General features: G+C 40.2%; 2 protein-coding genes across 5 annotated transcripts in view; both read left to right on the top strand.

Moving 5' to 3' along the window:
* Window positions 1–446: 446 nt before the first annotated feature.
* Window positions 447–16,142, top strand: esyt1a (extended synaptotagmin-like protein 1a). The gene is made up of 31 exons (XM_062426674.1): window positions 447–1,041; window positions 1,942–1,983; window positions 4,076–4,210; window positions 4,491–4,564; window positions 4,754–4,826; window positions 4,920–5,009; window positions 5,090–5,145; window positions 6,438–6,558; window positions 6,776–6,952; window positions 7,432–7,514; window positions 7,678–7,726; window positions 7,972–8,061; window positions 8,954–9,049; window positions 9,146–9,217; window positions 9,296–9,382; window positions 9,651–9,800; window positions 10,340–10,522; window positions 10,619–10,795; window positions 10,889–10,971; window positions 11,084–11,132; window positions 11,230–11,319; window positions 11,537–11,632; window positions 11,869–11,940; window positions 12,042–12,128; window positions 12,306–12,452; window positions 13,853–13,983; window positions 14,198–14,293; window positions 14,389–14,520; window positions 14,599–14,704; window positions 14,845–14,894; window positions 15,021–16,142. The coding sequence occupies exons 1-31, from the start codon at window positions 715–717 to the stop codon at window positions 15,046–15,048; spliced, it is 3,249 nt and encodes a 1,082-aa protein (XP_062282658.1). The 5' UTR covers window positions 447–714; the 3' UTR covers window positions 15,049–16,142.
* Window positions 16,143–16,465: 323 nt separating this feature from the next.
* fmnl3 (formin-like 3) overlaps window positions 16,466–21,932 on the top strand; it is a 31,301-nt gene continuing 25,834 nt past the window's right edge. For all 4 annotated transcript variants that reach the window (XM_062426679.1, XM_062426680.1, XM_062426678.1 and 1 more), the window contains exon 1: window positions 16,466–17,002. In XM_062426679.1, coding sequence (XP_062282663.1) covers window positions 16,889–17,002 — 114 coding nt within the window. In that variant the 5' untranslated portion in view covers window positions 16,466–16,888. The remainder of the gene's footprint in view (window positions 17,003–21,932) is intronic.

A 21,932-nucleotide genomic window follows, 5' to 3' on the forward strand; every position in this document is an offset into this window, starting at 1 on the left:
CAGGGGAGATTATGAGCACGACAGCAGCTGGTAGTAACTCGATAAAGGAGCAAAAGCTGACAGATACACCTCTCTGTCAGTGCATCTTTTGGTGCCGTCATGCTCAAATTGTCAAAGCTGCTGCAGTGGAAATGAGCGCTTGCGCATGCAGGACTTAATCTGCTTATGTAAAAAAAGATAAAGGGTTGAGCAGCCCAAGCATTATTACCTACAGTGAAATTCATTTAGTACAAATGGTGATAATGATGTTGCTCTGAATGTAACGTGTCTTCTAGTGGTGTGTTTGGTGAAAATAAACATTCATCCACTCTGCATAGCCTACAGCCCGTAATACGCTCCTCCTGTATGAGAGCATGACGCTAAAAGTTAATTCTGGGGTTTGGGTTTCCACAGGATCTCATGTGAAGGAGGGCTTGAAGCAGAGCCCGCCCACAAGGGTCTAGGTCTTTGCTTGCCCAGCTTTGCAAGAGCAGCTTAGACGTAAATGAAACACGGAACAACAACCAGTTTAAGTGCCCTGCGGAACTCAGGAGAGGCACAGCAGAGTGAAGCTCCGATCATGATTTAACCGAGCGAAACCCGCAGTTGATCGGTCATCTCTCGATGGTTTTTGCAATAAAATTGCGGTAACTCTTCACTGGCGCTCGTCACTCAGTCGCAGAAGCGAAGAAGCTGACGCGCAGGTTGAGTCAGTGAAGTCAAACGGATCTTGCGATGCCACCCGCGGATGCAGAACCGGGCATCAGCAGAGGCACGGCGACTGCAGCCCCGGCCTCACCGAGCCAGCCTCCCGGAGAACGCGCAGTGAGTGTGCTATGGTCTTTTGGAAAATGCCTGGGTGCGCTTCTACCGGTGTACCTGGCTGGATATTATGGCTTCAGCATCAGTGTGATCCTCTTCGGTCTGATGATCTACATAGGATGGAAACACAGTCGACTGGAGAAAGTGATGAGGCTCAAGTCTGCCATGTATCTTCTGGAGAACGAGAGGGAATTCACCACTGAGAAGGTTTTCAGAACCAAAAGGGATTTACCTCCCTGGGTAAGATCCTTATTTGTTTAGACATCTGAAACTTCCTTTTTTCTCCCTGTCTATGACCAGGCCCATATTTAGACATTCTTAATGTGCAGTGCCTTGGGAATGAGTCTGAACCACTGCCACACTGAAGAATGTGAATGTCAGATGAGATCTTTGTGGTGGAAAGGTGGAAATAATGACACTGATGTTAAAGAGAGTGTACATTGAGTAGACAGTAAAATGCAGGTCTATAGCTACTGAAAAATTATTTATAGCAATAGGTGAGATTCTGAGTGAGTGTGTGTGTGTGTGTGTGTGTGTGTGTGTGTGTGTGTGTGTGTGTGTGTGTGTGTGTGTGTGCGTGTTTTCCTCTTCCCGTTTTACACTGCGGTTGACCTTATCTGGCTCCAAAAAAACGATGACACACAAACATCTTGCACAGCAGAGGCAGTGGCTAAGACCACCATATCTGGATAGAGAGGGAGAGAGGAGGAACTCTTTGTGTGTGTGTTCAAGTGTGTGCGTGCACGTGTGTATGTGTTAGTGGATGTTTTTATTGCAGATAGGCCCACTCTCAACATCCTATGTCTCTGTGGTTTGGCTGCAAAGCTGATGCATGCATGTGCTTGATGATTTCTTGAAATTTTAGCAGTGACCAAACTAGCCTAAGTTGTTGGGCCTGTATTCTTTCACAACTTTTTATTTATGCATGTTAACAGATTGTAAATCTGGGGAGATTATGTGTTCAATTAGAGGTATTGTTTCATTGGAAATGGGGTATTCATAGCAGTATATTACATATGCTCAGAAACATATCACTAAAATGATCTCAGGTATTTTAACTACTCTGCTAAGAGCTGTAGGTCATTTCACACAACCCTGTCATATTTGAGTTCATACCTGACCAATATCACTTTTCCACAGGTCAACTTTCCAGATGTGGAAAAAGTGGAGTGGCTGAATAAGGTATGCATGTTTTTTCCTATCAGACTTTGCATTCAGTCTGTGGTGCTATATATTTTTTATATTAGGAACTGATATTTTTAAATCTTGTATTTTAACATGCTACACCTTGTATTATGGTGAGCTGCTCTGCTTAATTCGGCAGAATTCATTGCAAAACACAGGAAACAATATATTATGTTGAGATAAGGTGTTGATGATTCACTTGAGTAACTGTTGCTCCACTGCCTCACATTTAATATTAAGACTTCAACTGACCCGGCTCCCATTGCAGCCTCTCCATCAGGGCAGATTATCTACTGTTGTAGTTTAGAGACAGATCATATCTCAGCCACTCTGTCTCTGTCAGTACGGTAACCTCACATTGGCATAGGGCAGATGTGGACTTGAATACTAATAATACAGAATGTCTTTCTGGAGGGAAAAAAAACATAATGAACTTGGTGACAGAAGCCCAGATTGTGGGATGGCAATTTGCTGGACTTATCTTTCACCAGCCCACGTCTTTCCTCCAGGCTTCCTGATATGTGATCAGGCTGCTCGCACTTTATTCTCCTCACGTGCAACCGTAAACAAACATGGATCAGCCCTTTTATTATATTTGACAACCTGCAGACATGAGTTCCTGCAAAGAGAAGGATCTGGTACTGTCTGTGAGTAATGCATGCAAATTAAAAAGTTAAGAGTTGCACCTTTATAGACTTCATCAAGTCCATAAGTGTGTTATAAGTGTGTCATTAATAATGTAGCCTTACGGACAGTCCTGCAGCTGTAGCCTGTGAGCATCACCAGCCTCAAGAGGTAAACAGTAGCTGGCAGGACTCGTAACCTCGTTCTTTTTTTACACCTCACACTGACATGCTGAAGCTAACACTAGTGTGAGGGTGGGTGGAGTGATAACACTGATACACTGTTACCTAACCCTAACCCTTCATCACATAAAAATGTATGGATCCATAATTTACTAATAATTTAATTGGAATAATGTAATAATTTGGTACTAATTACAGGAAAAATACGAATTTTCTTGATAAACAATGCACCAGTTAAACCCAAATGAATATTTATTAATGATTATGAACTTTATTCTGCATTTATGTTGAATTATATTCTTTCCTGTAGACAAATTTCACATGTGCACTGACTAAAATACACTCTGTATTACACTAGTAATTAATTGAAATTAATTAATTGAAAGTTTACTAACTAATTGAACTGCATCAAATCTGTACTTTCCCTATAATTAGAGTCAAATTACCTAAATCTGTTTGTGAATCTCATAGGAAATCATTGGTCCATGAAATAGTGCATTACTGATGATTTTTTATTTTTTATTGTACTAGATCTGCAACGATTAGTTGATCAACAAAATAATTTTGATCATCAATTCATCAATTGAATAATCTTGAACAAAAAAATGACAAAATTACTTGATTTCACATTCTCAAATATCTATATTTTCTGGTTTATATATTTATTATTTTCCCGTGATAGCAAACTAAATATCTTTGGGTTGTGGACTGTTGGTCAGAACAAAAAGAAGACATTTGAAGACCTTCTGGGAAACAATGATCAACATTTAATAGACCAACTATTAATCAAGTAATTAAGAAAATAACTGACAGATTAATCTGTAATGGAATTAATAGTTGTAGCCCTAAATTTTACTCCAAACGTACTAATTGAATGGCACAATTTGAGTTAATACATTACCATCCTCGCTTTATTATTAATGGTTGTGCAGTTCACTTTTTCGATTGTGTCTTCTGTTAGCACCTTTTAGCCACAAGGCAAATAGTTTGTGGTCACAGCTTTGTGAGTAGTGTTCTTGTCTATGTGTGTTTATGGTTCGTTGTTATTTGCTATCATGTTCTGGTAACACATTTTTTTATTCATAGGAAGTGTTTTACAAGATGATAATGTTTTGTTGCACATCATTTTATCACCATGGATGCAAACATGAACCACATGTATTACTTGTATTGATTTATGACGGCATCCTGTGTGTGTACTAATAAAACATTGCACCATGTTTTTCTGTATTCAAATCTGCCAAGAAAAACAACAGCAAATGACCATATGTTCTCTCATGTAGATCCTGCAGCAGGCTTGGCCTTTTGTTGGCCAGTATCTGGAGAAGTTGCTGGTAGAGACCATCGCTCCTTCCATCCGCGCCTCCAGCATTCATCTGCAGACACTCAGCTTCACCAAGGTCAACATAGGAGACAAGGTATGTGAATGGCCTGTCAGAAAAGCTGCAATTCATTCTGTAAATCTGCTGTGACCAAGAAAATACAGTGGAGCCCAGGATATTAATGGGGTTAATATATACTGCATGTATTACAGAGCCGTTCTCATAAGCTTGTTCATTACAAGCAGAGAGACTGATGACTGATGACTGATATAATTAGACAGAATCATAATCTTCATGTGCATCTTTGCTAATGTGACTTCATAAGCACTTATCAGTCTTGTTTGCGCTGTATAATAGCAGTTGTTGCTTTTCACAGGCTTTGAAGGTGGTTGGTGTAAAGGCTCACACAGAACAGGATAAGAGACAAGTTATGTTGGATTTGTACCTGAGGTAATGCACCGCTTTTATTATTTCGTTATTTCATGTTGTTTATTTTGTAAAAGCAACCAGTCAGGCAGTGAGAAATTCTTTATCATTAAGCAGATCATGTTGATGTGTCGCAATCTATCATGACTGATGTAGCTGCTTCCTGTGGTTAAATATGTATCTCATGATCTGTCTCTGCTATTCTACTTACAGCTATGCCGGCGATGTCGAGATCAATGTGGAAATTAAAAAGTACTTCTGCAAAGCTGGGGTTAAAGGAGTCCAGGTATAAGAACAAATATCAAGATATTCCTGCATTAGTAGTCATAGTTAAGTGTCCTAAAAGCATCCTATCAGTATTCACTTCTTCTCTCTCTAGCTCCATGGGAAGCTACGTGTGATCCTTGAGCCTCTTATTGGAGACGTGCCACTGGTTGGAGCCATCACAATGTTTTTCATCCGCAGGCCTGTGAGTGTAACACCAAATCTGACTACTTTCAAGTTTTGTACTTCACTGTATTCATATGCCTTTATTTAAATTTGTCATAGAAACTGGACATCAACTGGACCGGGCTGACCAACCTGCTGGATATCCCTGGGCTGAAGTGAGTTGATGAGGATAGAGCACTGGTTAGATCTCTTAGGGTGTAGCCACACTCTGTTGTGTCTGTCTATCACAATTGCAGAAACTCAAAGGAGATCCAAATCAAACAGCAGGACTTCTGTTCAGTAACAGATCTGTGTGGTTAAATCCTTAAAGGATAAGGGTGGCGACATCCTATATTTTGTTATGGTTGACAAGTCTCACCAAAAGACCAAAATCAACAATGAACTGATCCTACTAACAAGTATTGCTTGTGTATCCAAAGTCTGATAAGGCTATGTCTCTGCACAATAGAACCCAATTATTGACCAAAAACGCAGCTGTTAAGCCTTTGAATTTCATCCCCTATCAAGCCACCTTCAAGTCACCTTACATTGTCTATAGAGAAAATAAATAAATAGTTCCTCACAACTTAACAATTTGATGTCCAAATGGGTTTTTGTCTGTAGCTGAAACTAGTTCCCCAAAAATGTGTTGTTTACTCCTGTTTGAGTAATGGTTGCTTAAAACTACAGTGACCAGCAGTTTTAGGAAATTACCTTTTATCTGATAACGGTAGCTTTTTAAAAAACAAACAAACTATGTATTCATGAATGTTTCAAAAAAATATACTTAGGCCAAAGTGCCACAGACATGATAGAGAAGTTAAAAGTATAAAGAGACACAGTAACACATGGTTGGTTTTATTCCTTTCATAGGGTTTGTTGATAATAACAAACATACTGAACAATGCCAGCCTTGTCCTTTAAGTTTTAAGAAATTTATGCCATACTAGTGCTCTTATATTTATTCACCTTGTTATATAATGACTCCATGCTTTTGTATTCAGGTAGTTTTTTAAGGCACATTATGTAATGTCAGAATGCGGACAGTGTAAAAAATCAACTACGGTACAATTAGATAGGATATTAACAATAAAATGTGAACAATAGTCATACTCAGTGTAATTGTATGGTGGCCAATACTACACTGTTTGTGTTATGATTTTATATGATGTACTTTTGTAAAAATACAATTAAAGCATTATCAGAGGCGTAAATTAGATCACTTCCCTCTGGTAATGTTTTCAATGACAGTTTGTCATTAATTTTAAAATTGTATTCCTCCTGTAAACATGATTTCACAGAAAGCTGTCCTCATCTTTAGCCAATGGGTGTGTCCTATTGGTTCTGTAACCTGAATATCATGTTATTTATGCATGTTCACATGGTCAACAGTAGTATAGCATCTGTCTGTTTGTCTGTGTGTCCCTCCCCTGTGTGTCCCCAAAATCGTCCTTGCATTCATTTACAGTGCCATGTCGGACACTATGATAATGGATGCAATAGCCTCCTTCCTGGTGCTCCCCAACCGTCTCACTGTTCCCCTGGTGGCCGACCTGCACGTTGCGCAGCTCCGCTCCCCTCTCCCAAGGGTAAATTTCTCAATAATTGAATGGCCTGGAGCAAAATGGACCCACATTGACTGAAGCAAACCTGCCTCAGCAAGCAAACACATAGTCTGGATGTCATGCAGTAAATTCACATTGTGACTGAAAAACATGGACCTGTGGTTTGTGAGGAAGCTAGCTGACTAACGTTTTGATTATCTTTGTGCATGGATGTGTTTTCCTGCATGTATGCACATGCTAGGGAGTTGTGCGTATCCATCTGCTGGAGGCTGAGGACCTGACTGCCAAGGATACAGTAATCAAAGGCCTGATTGATGGGAAGTCAGACCCGTATGCCGTGATACGCGTGGGAACCCAGATTTTCACCTCTCATCACGTGGACAGTAACCTGAACCCCCAGTGGAGGGAGATGTATGAGGTGAGAGGGGATGCGAGGAAAGAAAATATACCTGAAACACGAGATATACTTTGCCTTGATATTCAAGTGCTGTGCTTCCCGCCAACTTGTGTGCTGATAGTTATAGCTTGGTGTCCTTGCTTCTTAAGGAATGCACTAAGTCTTTGATTGTCACTAGCACTTCAGAGATAATCACTTTCATCTAATTCTTTGGTAACTGGAAGCTGCATTTTCCGACATAAGCAGGTCTTACAAAAACTGCTCTCTCAGGGACACATTTGTCGTTTGAGAAACAAATTTGAGTCAAATGAAATATGAGTCAAACACTGAATATATAGTAAATTACTAACATCTATCTAGCACAATGGTTAAATGTTCTTGCCATTGTGATTCTGTTTGTATGTCCTTGTGTTATTGTGTCATGTGTGCCTGTATCTATATTTGTATATTTGTTGTGTGTGTTGTGTATTTGTCCATTTATGTGTATGTGTGTGTGTCAGGTGATTGTCCATGAAGTACCTGGTCAAGAGTTGGAAGTGGAAGTGTTTGACAAAGACCCAGACCAGGATGACTTCCTGGGGAGGTAGCTTACCCATTCTCATCCATTTACTCTGTCTCTGCAGTATGTGCTTCTCATGTCATTTCCATCTCTGCATGTTGGGCCATGATTCTGTAGACATTTGGGGCACCTTTGTCTCTTTAATTCGTGGCTTCATTGATTCTCTCTCTATCTGTCTCTCTTTCAGGGTCAAAGTGGATCTTGATATTGTAAAGAAGGCCAGAGTTGTGGATGATGTAAGTAGAAAGGCTTATGTTTGAAAAGATAAAAACTAATCACATGAATACAGTCATCACATTGTTTTGCACAGGAAAACATCCTCTGCAGTAATCCTGATAGCATGTGACACTGGACTCCATGTGCTTCCTTGTGACCTGCTCTGATTGCACCATATTTAATCCTGGCATCCTGTCCATGCTCAAAGAACTTCTCTAGATGAGAAAAAATGTGCACTTAATGAACCCTCTGTTTTTGTAAACAGTGGTTCAATCTGAAGGACGTCTCAACCGGCAGTGTTCACCTCCGGCTGGAATGGCTCTCTCTGCTGTCCTCTGCTGACAGACTGAGTGAGGTGAGCACCCTAATGCTACGCAATTTCTTTTTTGGACCAACCCAGAACTTTGGGTAGAAATGTGTACAAAACTGAAACACTAATCATTTTCAGTATTTCTATAGGGTAATACCATGATATTTATTTACTTGTGGCATTTATCCTTGATGTGATAGTATGACAGTATAAAGAGACAGCAAACACAAGGAGAGAGGGTAATGACAGAATTGGATCACATGTCACACATCTTAAAACACACAACCAACCGGATGCCCTGTGCCATGATATTTACTGAGTGAGATCAAAAAGTCAAACTTATTATGTGGCTTTATACTTGTCATTTGTTCGTGAGTATTTGTTTTCTCACACTGTGACAGATTTGGGTCAAATATATTTAACCAGAAAAGCCTCATTGAGAGTAAAATAAAATAAAATAAAAAATAAATCAAATGTTCACATTTCCTGGCCAACAATAAAAGACAGAATTAAACAAAAATTAAACAAAATGTAATCTTAATATCATTTGCAAAATTCTGATAAAGAATGACATAAAAGATTACATCCTAAAAAATATTTAAGTGGCACCTTTAGGTTGGAAGACGATGGTGGATGTATTTCATGTTATGCTGTCACCTTAAGTGGGATTGGTTTCAGCATTTAATTTGACATATTTTCATTATGTATTTTATGTATTTTATATATAAGACTGTGTGTGTTTCACCTGAATGCAAGATATAGATTTAATTTAATTTCAATGTCAAACAATACATTAGTTAAAATAACACACTCTTCATCAATTTGTTCAAGTAAAATGATATGTTTGCTGCATCCAAACATAAGGATTGCTGTCTTTAATGAGATTTTTTAGATCATTTTCCATACGTCCTTTTCATTTCTGTTATTCTTCCTCCAGGTGATCCAGACCAACCAGAACCTGACCAGTAAGACGGCTGATCCTCCATCTGCCGCCATCCTAGCCATCTATCTTGATCAAGCTCATGCGCTCCCGGTAAGGTTAATACTATTTGAGGCTCCAACATGTGATGTGCTTTGAATTTTCATCTATCTATCTATTTACCACATCTATGTATTTAATATGTTTCAGATGAGAAAAGGCAATAAGGAACCGAGCCCAATGGTGCAAATTTCCATTCAGGATACAACTAAAGAGAGCAAGGTAAGTTTAAATATAACTTTTTGTTAGTACGTAAACTAAACTGTACGCATAATGAATGTTTTCCTCTTTTTACTGCAGACTTGCTATGGGACCAGCAGCCCTGTGTGGGAAGATGCCTTTACTTTCTTCATTCAGGATCCTCGCAAACAAGACATTGACATTCAAGTAAGTCATTCGATGTGTAAAGATTTAGCACACCGATTAAGCTAGCTGTAAAGCTTATACTGCTACTCCCAAGGTGTGGAGGTGATTAGTACACTGAATACATACATTTTCTCTCTGGTTTTATATGTATCTGCTTATTGTCTGTAATTTCTCTGTAAACTGCACGCCAATGCTCTTATCCTTTTATGTCCGTTTTCCCATCATGATAATTGCCTTTCCTGGTTCTCATCCTAGCTTCACATGTTCTGTTCCTGTGTTTCTAAATCAGGTGAAAGATGATGATCGTGCATTTTCCCTGGGCAGTCTGACCATCTCTCTGGCCCGTCTTCTGGCAACCCATGAACTCAACATGGACCAGTGGTTCCAGCTGGAGAATTCTGGTTCTGCCAGCCGCATCTACATCAAAATTGTGCTACGGGTTGGTATTTTACATATAGGCCCCCCTTTTTTTCTTTGCACGCCCTCACATGTGTGGGGCAGTGTAATAAAGAAGGAATGTGAACCTCAAGTGTCTGTGGGGAAGACATTGAAATCATACAAGCTTCCAAAGTAGTGTTCTGGCTAAGGGAAGTATCACCAGGCTCATGACACCCAAAACATCCAACAGAAGATAATGATCTTCAACACATGAATTCATTAACTGTAATCTTTCACCAGTACATGCCTCAACTTAACCCGAACACCCAAAATGAACTCTAAAGTAGTCTTACTGCCTCATGTCTCTATCCTTGTGAGAGCATGTGGTCTTTGTAAGTACAGAGACACAAAAACACTCACACAGAAATATGCATTTTCTCTTCTGTGTTTATCCTGATGTGAATCTCCTAGTTTCTACAAAAGCTCATGTGACTGTTTGAAGTAGGAGGGAGCTTCTTGCTTTTTCTCAGACATGAAAGAGTGTTCAGTCATTTACAGCTTGACATTTGCACACCATAAGCTCTATTTGTTTTCCACTAGGTTTTATGGCTAAGTGACCATGCTACTCCTACAACTCCGTCTCCTCACCCTTCAGCCTCCGGCTCCGGGACGGGTAATGGCGGAAACAAATCGGAACCGAATCCTATGGGGTCTGGTGGGTCAGCTAAACCTCAACCAGCACGACCACAGCACACCACACCCGACCCTGACTTTGCATCTGAGGTAAAAAAACAAAACAAAAACAAAACAGCTATCAAGAGGTAAACAGCAGCAACAAAAACACAAAAGTCATATTTCTTGTTCTTGGTGTGCCCACAGGGAGTGCTGCGAATCCATCTGGTGGAGGCCCAAAACCTGATTGCCAAGGACAACTTCATGGGGGGCATTGTGAAGGGGAAGAGCGACCCTTATGTTAAGATCCGTGTAGCTGGTATCACCTTCCGCAGCCACACCATCAAAGAGAACCTCAATCCTACCTGGAATGAACTTTATGAGGTATGCCTGATATATGCAGTAGATTCCTTCTTCACATCTGGTGGAATTATCGAGTTTTAGATTAGATTTCATACAATATTTATGTGATTTTAGGTGATTTTGACCCAGCTTCCTGGTCAGGAGATCCAGTTTGAGTTGTTTGACAAGGACATCGATCAGGATGATTTCCTCGGAAGGTGCGTCCCAACATTTCAAATGAAACCTTCACTGCATGTCTTTGTCTTAAATGATATGTAAATATGTAAATGAAATGGGGGATAAAATGTTCATTGAGTCCTATCTTTTCAGGTTCAAGCTTAGTTTGCGTGATATCATCAGTGCACAATTCATCGACACGGTGTGTGACACAGCTGAAATTAGTTCAACAACTTTTGTACAAATCAGGTTTATTTTTATGTCATAACCTTATTGTTTCTGTGCCACTCATGTTACAGTGGTATACTCTGAATGATGTGAAGTCAGGCCGAGTTCATCTGGTGCTGGAGTGGATGCCCAGAGTGTCTGACCTACCCAGACTGGAGCAGGTTAGATTCAAGCGTTTTCAAGCATTACTGATGTTTGAATATTGTTCGACTGTGAGGGACTCGGGTTTAGAGAGTAATTTGTACTGTAAGCATGTAGTTTAAAATGGAGAATGAACATATGTTTGCATATGCCTTGCCGTACATTTGTTTATGTTGTAACTTTCTTATTGCATAATAAGTCTTATTAAAACTCCCCTGATTTTCTCTGCTCCAACAGATCCTGCAGTTCCAGTCGCAGAAATCATACCAGAACAAGGTTGTGCCATCAGCAGCTGTGCTGTTTGTGTATGTGGAACATGCCCACGGCCTGCCAGTAAGATCATGTCTATGAGTCCTTGGGGCTCTCCTGTTGTTACTATGATGTGTTTTTTCCTCACCAAAAAGAGAGAACTACAACATTTGGTTTTAGTGAGAGTGTATTTAGAGCATATAGAGCATTGTGTGCAATTGAAGTTGCATATTTATTTGCTGTTGTAATCTTTGTTGTAGTTTTAGTGGAAGATGCTCATAACATTATTGGATTACATGATTCTTTGTGTGTGATTTCAGCTGAAGAAAAGTGGAAAGGAGCCAAAAGTTGGGGCTGAGATTATCCTCAAGGGTGTTTCTTATCGAACCAAGGTAGCATCATGATATCTGAGCTGAGTGTGTGTTTGCAGCAAAAAAAAACTGTTGTTTGACAAGAGTCATGATTTTCTCCTGTTTGATTGTTCTTTCTAAAGATTTGTGAACGTTCCACATCCCCTCGATGGGACGAAGCCTTTCACTTTTTGGTCCGTGATCCCAGAGATGAAACACTCACAGTCAAGGTGAGCATCATTAAATGCATTTGTATTTATACTTTTTTTTACCCTCCTGTAAGGCAGATGAAATTGGAAAACCATTTATTAGGTTTTGAAAGCCACTGTGTGTCTTAGGTGGTATTTTATACAAATAAAATAAAACACAGTCTATAGAAAGATTTGTGTATCTATTTGTGTGTGTAGCTCTCCCACAGCTGGGGCCAGGCTCTTGGGTCCTTGACACTTCCTCTCAGAGAGGTGCTGGCTGAGCCGGGCTTGGTGCTGGACCGCTGGCTCATCCTCGATGGAGCTCTGCCAGAGAGCCAGATACTGATGAGGGCCACGCTCAAGGTACTGACAAAACATCCTGCTTATGTTCACTGGGCCATACTGTATTAGCAATATCCTGATTGTGATTTATTCTGTACTATATCACTTGTTAGGTTTAAGTATATATAACCAATACTATAATACACTGAAGGGGCGACTGGGGTGACTGTGGCTCAGGAGGTAGAACGGTCATCCTCCAATTGGAAGATTGGCGGTTCAATTCCCAGCTCCTCCAGTCCACATGTCGATGTGTCCTTGGGCAAGACACTTAACCCCAAATTGCTCCTGTTGCTGTGCCAACTGTGTATGAATGTGTGTAAATGGTTAACTTCCACCTGATGTGCAGGTTGGCACCTTGCGTGGTAGCCCCTGCCATCAGTGTATGAATGTGTGTGAATGGGGTGAATGAGTTGTAGTGTAAAGCGCTTTGAGTGGTCGAAAAGACTAGAAAGGCGCTATATAAGTACAGTCCATTTACCATGAACACTGTAGTTTACAGTATCCTGTAACATAATTTACTCTTGGTCTAACATGTGATAAACAGCGTGTGTTACAGAATATTATGCAGACTAAAGATAATACAGCCGTCTCTGCATTTGTAATAATTGTATTTAACTGTGAAATGTGCACATATGTAGCATCTTTCAAAACCTAGTCTTGCAATATAAGACAATTGGAGATTTCTGCCGACCAGATTCTGGGAATTTCTAAATAGTAGTAATAGTAGTTACTTGAACTAAAGGTAGTTACTTACTCGACCTAAAGACGTTGGTATTGTTTACACCTAGTTTTAACAATAAAACCTGGGAGATTGTCCTCAGTCTCTGTGTGCAAAGCATGTAGAGACTGACATGTGAGTCCATTCAAAACCAGACTTAAAAGGTGCTTCACAAAATTCAGTTTCAAAAAATATAGTTGCAATTTCAGCAATGTTACATTGTCAAATAGAGATAGATAATATACATGAATGCAAACTTTGAAAATTCAATAAAAACAGGGATTTCAAATAGTGGTCTAGCGTAGAGAGAAAAAAACAAAACATAAAAAGAACAACATAAAACCACTTGAATAGATATTATAAAATGTCATACAAATGCCAGTCTGTACAGGTGGGTTTTTAAAAGCTTTTTTAAATGAGTCATAGACTCAGCAGATCTGATACTAAGGGGGAGTTTATTCCACAGTGTTGCAGAAGATCACAGATTGATGCTGTGTTAAAGTGTACCAGTATTCCACTGTGTATTTCCCCTTCAAGAGCTCATGATTGCAGCTGTATAATTTTCCAAGAACTACAAGTTTGGCTCCATCAGTCTACAAGTCTGTAGAACGGACTCATTATTCCGACATAAGATACAAGATTATTATTATTATGCAGCAGCAGCAGCAATGTTGTGCTGAGTTCAATTCTGTATGTCTTGCAGATCTTGGACACTCAACTGGCAGTGTGTCGTAAGGCTCCAGGGGACGGAGGCAATGACGGCAATGGCGTTGAAATGGTCCCCAAGTGGGACCCTTCTCATCTAGACCTCAGACACAGAGGTGGATTCCCCATGTGAGTCATACACACTAGCATCAAAGCCCCATTGTGCAGTTACTGCATCCGCTGTTGAGATAGAAGATGTCTGGATTTTCTTAGTAGGCTCTTTCAAATGTATTTAATTCTATTAAAACACCAATTCTAAATGCCTGCTGCTGGTTTGTAACTTTTTGCTATATATTGATATTATTATATCAAGAACTATTATTTTCTACACTGTGTCTTTTAGAGGCAGCGATAACGCAGGCACCGCAGGCCAGGTGAAGCTTACCATCAGCTATTCCACAGAGGAAGGCAGGCTTTTTATCACTGTTCATGCCTGCAGGTCTGTATATGACACAAATGTGCCCTTTTATCATCATATTCCTGATCTGGAGCAGTCGGTACAATCATAAGTTGTAAATGTGATCTCTATGACAGATCCCTTGCATCCTGCTCCAAGGACAGTGCAGACCCTTATGTTTCCTTCATCCTGCTGCCTGACAAGAAGGCCACCACCAAGAGAAGAACTGCCACCAAGAAGAGAGACCTCAACCCAGAATTCAACGAGAGGTAAGACCAACAAATGAAACTGTGATATGTAATAGTGACTGAAGCATGATAATGCTAAATTTCTCTTTCTCTCTGTAGGTTTGACTTTGATTTTTCCCTGGAGGAGTCCATTCAGAGAAGACTGGATCTGTCTGTGAAGAACAATGTCTCTTTCATGAGCAGAGAGAGGGAGCTTATTGGCAAGGTATATATGATTTATCACATCAGAAATTCACTTATTAGTTATTGCCCAAGCTCATATAAATTTCTTAGTGTGACATAGTGATTATCACCAGATACCAGAGATGTGCGACATGATATCTTGTTTTTCCTTGTTGTCCTCAGTTGCAGCTGGACCTGGACCAAATTGACCTCAAGACTGGTGTCACGCAGTGGTAATGATTTAAACATCTACTGAGCATTGAATAATAAAGGAGCTGTATCAACACATTTATATAAAATCATGACTTTATCCAAGCGGTTGTATAACCCACAAATTGTCTCCTTTCTGTTTTTTCCAGGTATGATTTGGTCCCTGAGGCCAATTAGAAGAATCAATGCTGATCTTCAGTACTATATAGCATTAAGTGTTGCTTGTGATCTGTGATTTCTGTGTTTGTATATTCAGCTTAAATGAAAACTTCTACCATCACTGAAGAAAAAAAAGGAAAGACAACATATCTGTTGCACAAAAACACAGTCCATCAGTATTTATGAGAGGAAACTTTACATGTAGCTTATCATTCATAGTGTTCACTGTGCTGGATCCACGATGTCTCGGACACATTCTTCAGTAGAATATTTTGGCTGAATAGATATTTGATAATAATGCAGCTATGTTGCACAACCTACCAAGTTTATATATGTTTAAAAGCACGTAAAAGTCCTCTTTGAATTTTATTTACAAAAGGGCTTATGCAGTGGATAATATCCAAAGGTAATGACAATGTTTTACAAATTTACAGCATCCAGCAAAACTGAAAGAGAATCCTTTTAATTTAATTTTTTACAATCTTCAAACAATTCCCAATATTAACCTTGTTTATATGTGTTTATATTATTGCCTTAAGTATTACAAAACCGTGCACAGTTTGTCAGTGTTTATTGATTATGTTCCAAATGAAGTTTTATATGTTTTAACCAGAGCTCTCAGAGAAAAAGTTACTTTTGTAAATCAAAGTATTAAAAACCTAGACCCTCACACTTACCACTGAAAACAGAGGTATGATACTGTAAGCAGAGTCTAAATCACTGTGCTTTTATGAAGAGAAAACTTTGTAGATATGGAAAAATCATGGCTTGTGTTTTAACACCCATGCTTCTTTGTGTTTGTACGTGTTTGTAAGCGCTAAATGCAACAAGCTGACGCTGTCGGCTGTTATACTTTATTTTTCAAGCGAAACAGTTATGATCTTATGAGAAGTTTGCAAATATTGTAGGCAGGTGGTGGTACAGCCTCCACTGTTCCACCACTGTCACCTCACCACAAAGACGTACAGACTGATTTGTGGTAATGAAATAAAAAATAGTGTTTACTGTCGCAACTAAAGAAGAGAACTGCTGTGCTTTGACATAATTTGAACATATCATCATGTATCAGCTTTTGAAGTTGTTGATTAAAGTTTGCACTCTCATGAATCAAACCAGTTTCTTGGCATTGTTTCCTTGCAGAGGTTTGAATCTTCAAAATTTGCATTTCGATTGAATGTCATAATCATGCGTTGCCACTAGGTTATGATAAAGCGCTGACAAAGCCACATTTCCTTCCAGCTGCATGTGAACTGACTGCCTGCAGATGTGAGGGGCGGTGCATCAGACTAGGAGGTGATTGACAGGTGTTTGAGCAAACAGACGCGCCTCCTCCCACTAGCTCGGGGCGGGCCTAGAGAGGAAAACCTGCCCTCTGAGTGGAGGCAACAGCAAAGAGTTTAATCAGGATCACACAACAATAATGAATGGAAACACGTCGTAGCCAAGAAAGTTGAGAAGGAACTAAGTAACTGTTGGTCGGCATTTGAAAGTTATCTGTCGCAGGAGGAAATCTTTTTTTAAGTAATGGATTGGCCAGGCAAATCAGAGAGTACTTTCTGGATTAGAAAGCAGCTGCACTTTTATTGTTACTTTTGAAAGTAAGTTTTGTAGGGCAACTACAGTGGAATACACTGTAAACCTAAATGCCTGAATTAGTGTAAATGGCATTTTGGGACAGTAATAGGAGATTACTGCACTGCCTGGCTTTCATCTCGGTTTGGAGAAGTGGATTATTTGGATTCATCCGTTAATGAAACTGTTGGAATACTTTTTTGGGGATTATTATCACTGAAAAAAAAAGGCTGAAGGGTTGCAAGGTTTCAAGTGACCAAGGAGATACAGTGCTGCTCGGGCAAAAATGGGTAATATAGAAAGTGTGGATGGCCAGTCGGAGATGAAGCATCACATCATGCCTCTGAAGGTGCCCATGCCTGACCCCACCGAGCTGGAGGAGAAATTTGCCATTGTTTTGGTAAGTTGTGATTGTCTCAGATTGTCATTGTATTGGTTTGTGAGACATCTCACAAAGGTCCTAATAATTATGTTGAATTATTTCACATTCGCCTGTTGGTGGTTGTATTTGTTTATTTTCCCTACTTGTTTTACTCCCAACTGCTTCAAACTGTTTCATACGCTCTTCCAATAGAGCAGTGACACCGGAGAGATGACAAAAGAGTGGATTTGTGCTCTTTTTGTTTGCATAACTGAGATGAAAGTGTATGTGTATTGACATGTATCCCTTTTCATCGTCCATTATGAGCTGCTGGTATTTTAAATGAGCCGACCTGTGCTGTCCCGCCCCTCTCTCTGCCTGTTGAGCCCCTCCTATCCCTCTCCTGCGGTTCTTTTGTCTCCCCTAAAGTCAGACAACTCAGCGTTTGGCTGAAGTGGCAAACAGTGAGCACAGCATGGTGAGTGGGTGGGGAGGGGGAGAGAAGAGTTTTTTTTGGGGGGGGTTTTTAACGGGGGAAGGACATTACTGTATATCCTTGACGGAGCACATCACTGCATTCCCCGTCTGTGTTTATTTAAGTTTTCTTGCTGCAGGCAAATCATCTGAAAACAACATTTTCTGAATTCCCCCAAAACTCCCACACCCGAAGAATCCCCCCTCCTCTCTCGCTCTTTCTCGACTACACTCCACATCAGTCTGTCTGAGCGCTTTGTAATAATGAGCATACTATCAACACCTACTTTTACCGTCCATTGACACACTCAAGTCACTATCATCCTACATTTAAGGGACATTTCAGCTTTTGAGTGCATCACAAAAAGGGACTTTACGAGTTTCCTCTTTTTTTGAAAAAACCTTGTGGATTTTGCCTAGAATAACTTCTGTTAGGCTGTTTGCGGTGGAAAGTAATTTGTCTTTATTTTTGTATTTGTTGTCATATTTTAAGCAAGGATATCAAATATTGACAGTGAGAGGATTTGCTGCCTTTCATTATCTTATGAGAGAGTAAACTCATTATATATTTGGTTTTGGATAGTTGGCCAGACATTTAAAGATGTCATCCTGTACTTCAGAGACATTTTTTACAATGTTTTATAGATTAAATGGTCAATTAACTAATCAATAATCATCACTTGAATTCATAAAAGTGTTTTTTAGTCACAGCTCTTTCACTCAAGAAGGTTTTGGATCAAGTTTAGTATACAGTTTGTTTTGTAAAGGTACACATTACAAAGTATAACAGTACTTCCTGACCTAAATCTGAAGGGCCACCAGTCGATTTAAGGGATAAAGAAAGAAAAACCTACTTTCAGGTCCTCTAAAACCTGGGAAGGAGAAGTGAATCTTTGATTGAACTGTCATCATATCCACACTGAGGTCATAACATGTGATGGGTCAGAAGTAAACGTTGCGTCTTTTTAAAGGCTCAATTTAGAGTATCCAGAGTATCCATCACCAAATATCGAGTATCCACAGAAATCTTCCCTATTGCCATAGGAAGAGCATCATTGAGGGGAACTTGACTGGACTAGAGCTCTGGGGATGTATTCAAGTGGCTTATCTTACCATTAGAACATGTTGCTGTAAAATGATTTGGGTATTACTCTTACTGAAAGGGGCTTTAGACCAAAAATGAAAGTCCTAAAGTTAGGGCTGATGCGTCCCTTATTTTTAGGAGACTCCCAACTCAGTCAGAAACTACTTTTAGCCTTAAAAGGCTTTGGCCACTAGTTGATAAGGATTAGCTACTTTTACTAATAACTACAAGTGCAATTGATGGAAAAGTCTTCAATAAAGTTACTTTTTATACATGTACTTGAGTAGTATTTCAGTTAAGTTGTGGGATTTTGTATGAGTTACATGTTCAAGGACCCTTTCCATTCCTGCGCAGCTCAACATACACCCAAACAGAAAACAGAAAGCTCAGTAACATCACTCCAACTTGTTGCTCTGTTACAGTGTCAGTAATCCAGCTTCTTACACCACGTGTCACAGTAGCATAACATATGCAAAGACAAGATTTTAATGTAGAAAATAGACTAACCCTCTGTTTATTTACACAAGCATGAGGGTTCCTCCACAGGTACTGATTTTGTGCTACTCACTCCAAATTTCAACATAACCACACCCAGCCTTTATTTTCATCTGTTTAAGACTTTAATTATAGTATCAAGCAGAAGAGAGCTACAATCTTCACAGCATTACTCAGATAGTCTCATTCTTGAATACTGTGGACCCTCCATGTTTCTGGAATAAAGCCATTGTTTGCTTTGCCAGAGCTATCAGCAGCTACAGAGTAAAGGCCTCATATGAAGAGACTAGCACAGCAAGAAACCATTCAGGGCCTGCATGTTGACTGCTGCTCTGAGTCTCAGCTATTGTGACAATTACACACTGTACTACACTGTAAAGGCTATTATGACAGCGAAAGTCACATCTCTTTCATGCATATGACTCACTGCTTGGCCAAGTGGGTGGTTATAAAAAGACATTTCAGATGAATGTAGGTTTTTCCAAATGACTGATGGTTGAAGATTTGTAGTTGTCACATTTCCCATAAAGAAAGCCTGGAAAAGTTTTTAGTTTTTTTAATCAACATACAGCACATCCTGCCTCGAGACTGGAACAGTTGTTCCAGGGTTGACTGCCCTGCAACACAAAGTCAATAACTGTTATTATCTTCAGCCGTGCAGAGCAGATGATTTCTATGCAAGAGCAAGTAGACTCAACATTTCAGTTGTGTTTTTTACTGGGAAAAGTTTTCAAGCTTTCTGACCCAACCCCGCCCTACACCATAGAACAGTAGCTGCAGATTTCCTTTACTTTGTGGGAAAGAACAACATGCTTGTATATTTTCATCTTCTTATCAGGCTTGTCTTTGCACTGCTTGCCTCCTGTTGCAAGATAAAGGTACATCAAAAGCTTTTGTCTTGGTGGTTGGAACTTTTCCGGAAGAGGAGGCCACGGCTTTGTCATCTGGCAGTGGCTATATACAGTATCAGAGTGCCGTTTCATATATGCCAAAAAAATACTCTGGAAAACTTCTGCTAAATAGAGCATATTTCTTTCTTTAGTGCTTCTCAGCAGAGACGTAGCTGGCATCATGGTAGCATCGATGAATAACGCGCTCTCCATAAATGGGTATTTTGACATGGGTTATTTCCAACTTTTTGGATCACTGCGTTTCTTGCTGCATGATGGCATGGTGGTGTAAATGGATGTGTCTGCATCTGCGTGGTGGGATTGCCCTCTCCTCCCAGACACAGCACACAGACGTCCCAGTGGAATGACAGCCAAAATGATGTCATGGGTGCAGCAGCTTTCGCCAGCGTAGTAATATACCTGGGCTAATGACTTTAACAGCATCGCTCTACTGTAAATGGTGGAGGGCAGTGGAGGAGGGGGCGAGTGAGACCCCTGGGTTAGCTTAGACTACTTCATGTGGTCTGCTAATAAAATGCTTGGGTCAGGTCTAACCGGCAGCATGTGCTAAAGGCATCGCCTCGCTCCTTCTCGTCTCTTTTGTCCAAGCATCTTCAGAAACAGCTTCAGTTTTGTCTTTTGTGGCTGGAAACAGTTGCCTGGCATTTTCCTTTCTTTGCTTCACAGGGGAAATTGCATTGTAGCCAATGGTCCCTGTGGTTGGTTTGCATTACAGTAAGAACTGTATTCCTTCAGGCTGCTTCTGGTGCATAACATGCCATTAATGTAGTTTGTGATATACTTAGACCTCACCAATAGACAAGTGTAGATGCACAACATAGATGTTACATCTACAAAATTATATCTTGGTCATTGGCAGCGTTCCTTTAATAGTTTTGGCTCTTTTTCCATCTCTTTGTCCTTGGTAACTCTTACTTATCCTTGGACCATATGGCTTTTTGTGATTCCAAAATGGACGTGGAATCGCTCATTCATTCAACCAGTCAGTGTTTCCTACTTTCCCATTCCCTGAATTCACTCTCACAGTGGTTCTGGCCTCTAAAATAACCTTCTCCATATGACTCTGTGTTTATGAAAACGATGCGAGATGAGTGAGTGGCATTTTCAAAGGTGTACGTCTGGCCTGGGATCCTTTTTCAAAGTGCCTGAGCACCAATCTGCCGCTGGATTCCTGTGGTCTGGTCAAGACCGAGGCCACAGGAGGACTCAGAGAGGGAAAATTCCCCTTTGAACTGGCTGTCTGCCACCGTTCTCGGGTTGTAATGACTTTACCAACATTTTTAAACAGCGCGCACATATTTAAGAGCTGTTATGGGAGCAGCACAGGATTATTTTCACTACTTGATTGCATTGGAAACCAGCCTAACCGATTTGTCTGCCTCTACTCAACTCCCCGCATCTTTTATGCGCTGACAACCAGTTGCATCATGCAAAGAAGTGCAGTTACAGCTTTTTATTTGAGGTTTGATTGTTCACTAAAGGAAGTCTCGCCATTAAGTCGCAGCAATTGTTGGGAAAACTGCAGATGGAGGGTTACGTTTTAGTCAGTTGTAGTAAAATCAGACATGCTGACAATGTGACTCCAGTGCCCTGTCTGACATCACTGTTTCTTGGTGGCTGAAGTCTAAAGAAAGCTGCAGTATCTGATAGATGCCACTCAAGTGGAACTAATGGAGTCAAGCTGTGCAATGTATTTATTGGACATAAAACCTAAATCATTTCTTCTGGTTTAATGGCAGAGGCGCTTTACTTATGTGCCTAACCCTCCCTTTCTCACACACATCATCACCACCGCCTTCCTCTCTTCTAAAATAGAGAAAATGTGTTTGTGTACGTCACTTAAGTTGGAAGAGTGTGTACATCTGGCTCAGCCACCCACCACCATGTCCCAGGAAGATGAGGATTATGGGAGTTGAGTGCACACAGTTAACTCAGTTTCAGAGCAGCAGTGCAGGCAGCACAACGTCCACCTGGCTTTCACTGCCCTCGGGCTACAATTCCCCCA

Source organism: Scomber scombrus, chromosome 10, assembly GCF_963691925.1.
Source record: "Scomber scombrus chromosome 10, fScoSco1.1, whole genome shotgun sequence".
Taxonomy (NCBI): Eukaryota; Metazoa; Chordata; class Actinopteri; order Scombriformes; family Scombridae; genus Scomber; species Scomber scombrus.

Excerpts from the sequence above, each read along its gene's own strand:
- esyt1a (XM_062426674.1), top strand. The coding sequence starts at position 715 with ATGCCACCCGCGGATGCAGAACCGGGCATCAGCAGAGGCACGGCGACT. Across the intron at positions 10,972-11,083 it reads CAGGATGATTTCCTCGGAAG|GTTCAAGCTTAGTTTGCGTG; the intron begins GTGCGTCCCAAC and ends CTATCTTTTCAG. Across the intron at positions 14,521-14,598 it reads AACCCAGAATTCAACGAGAG|GTTTGACTTTGATTTTTCCC; the intron begins GTAAGACCAACA and ends TTCTCTCTGTAG.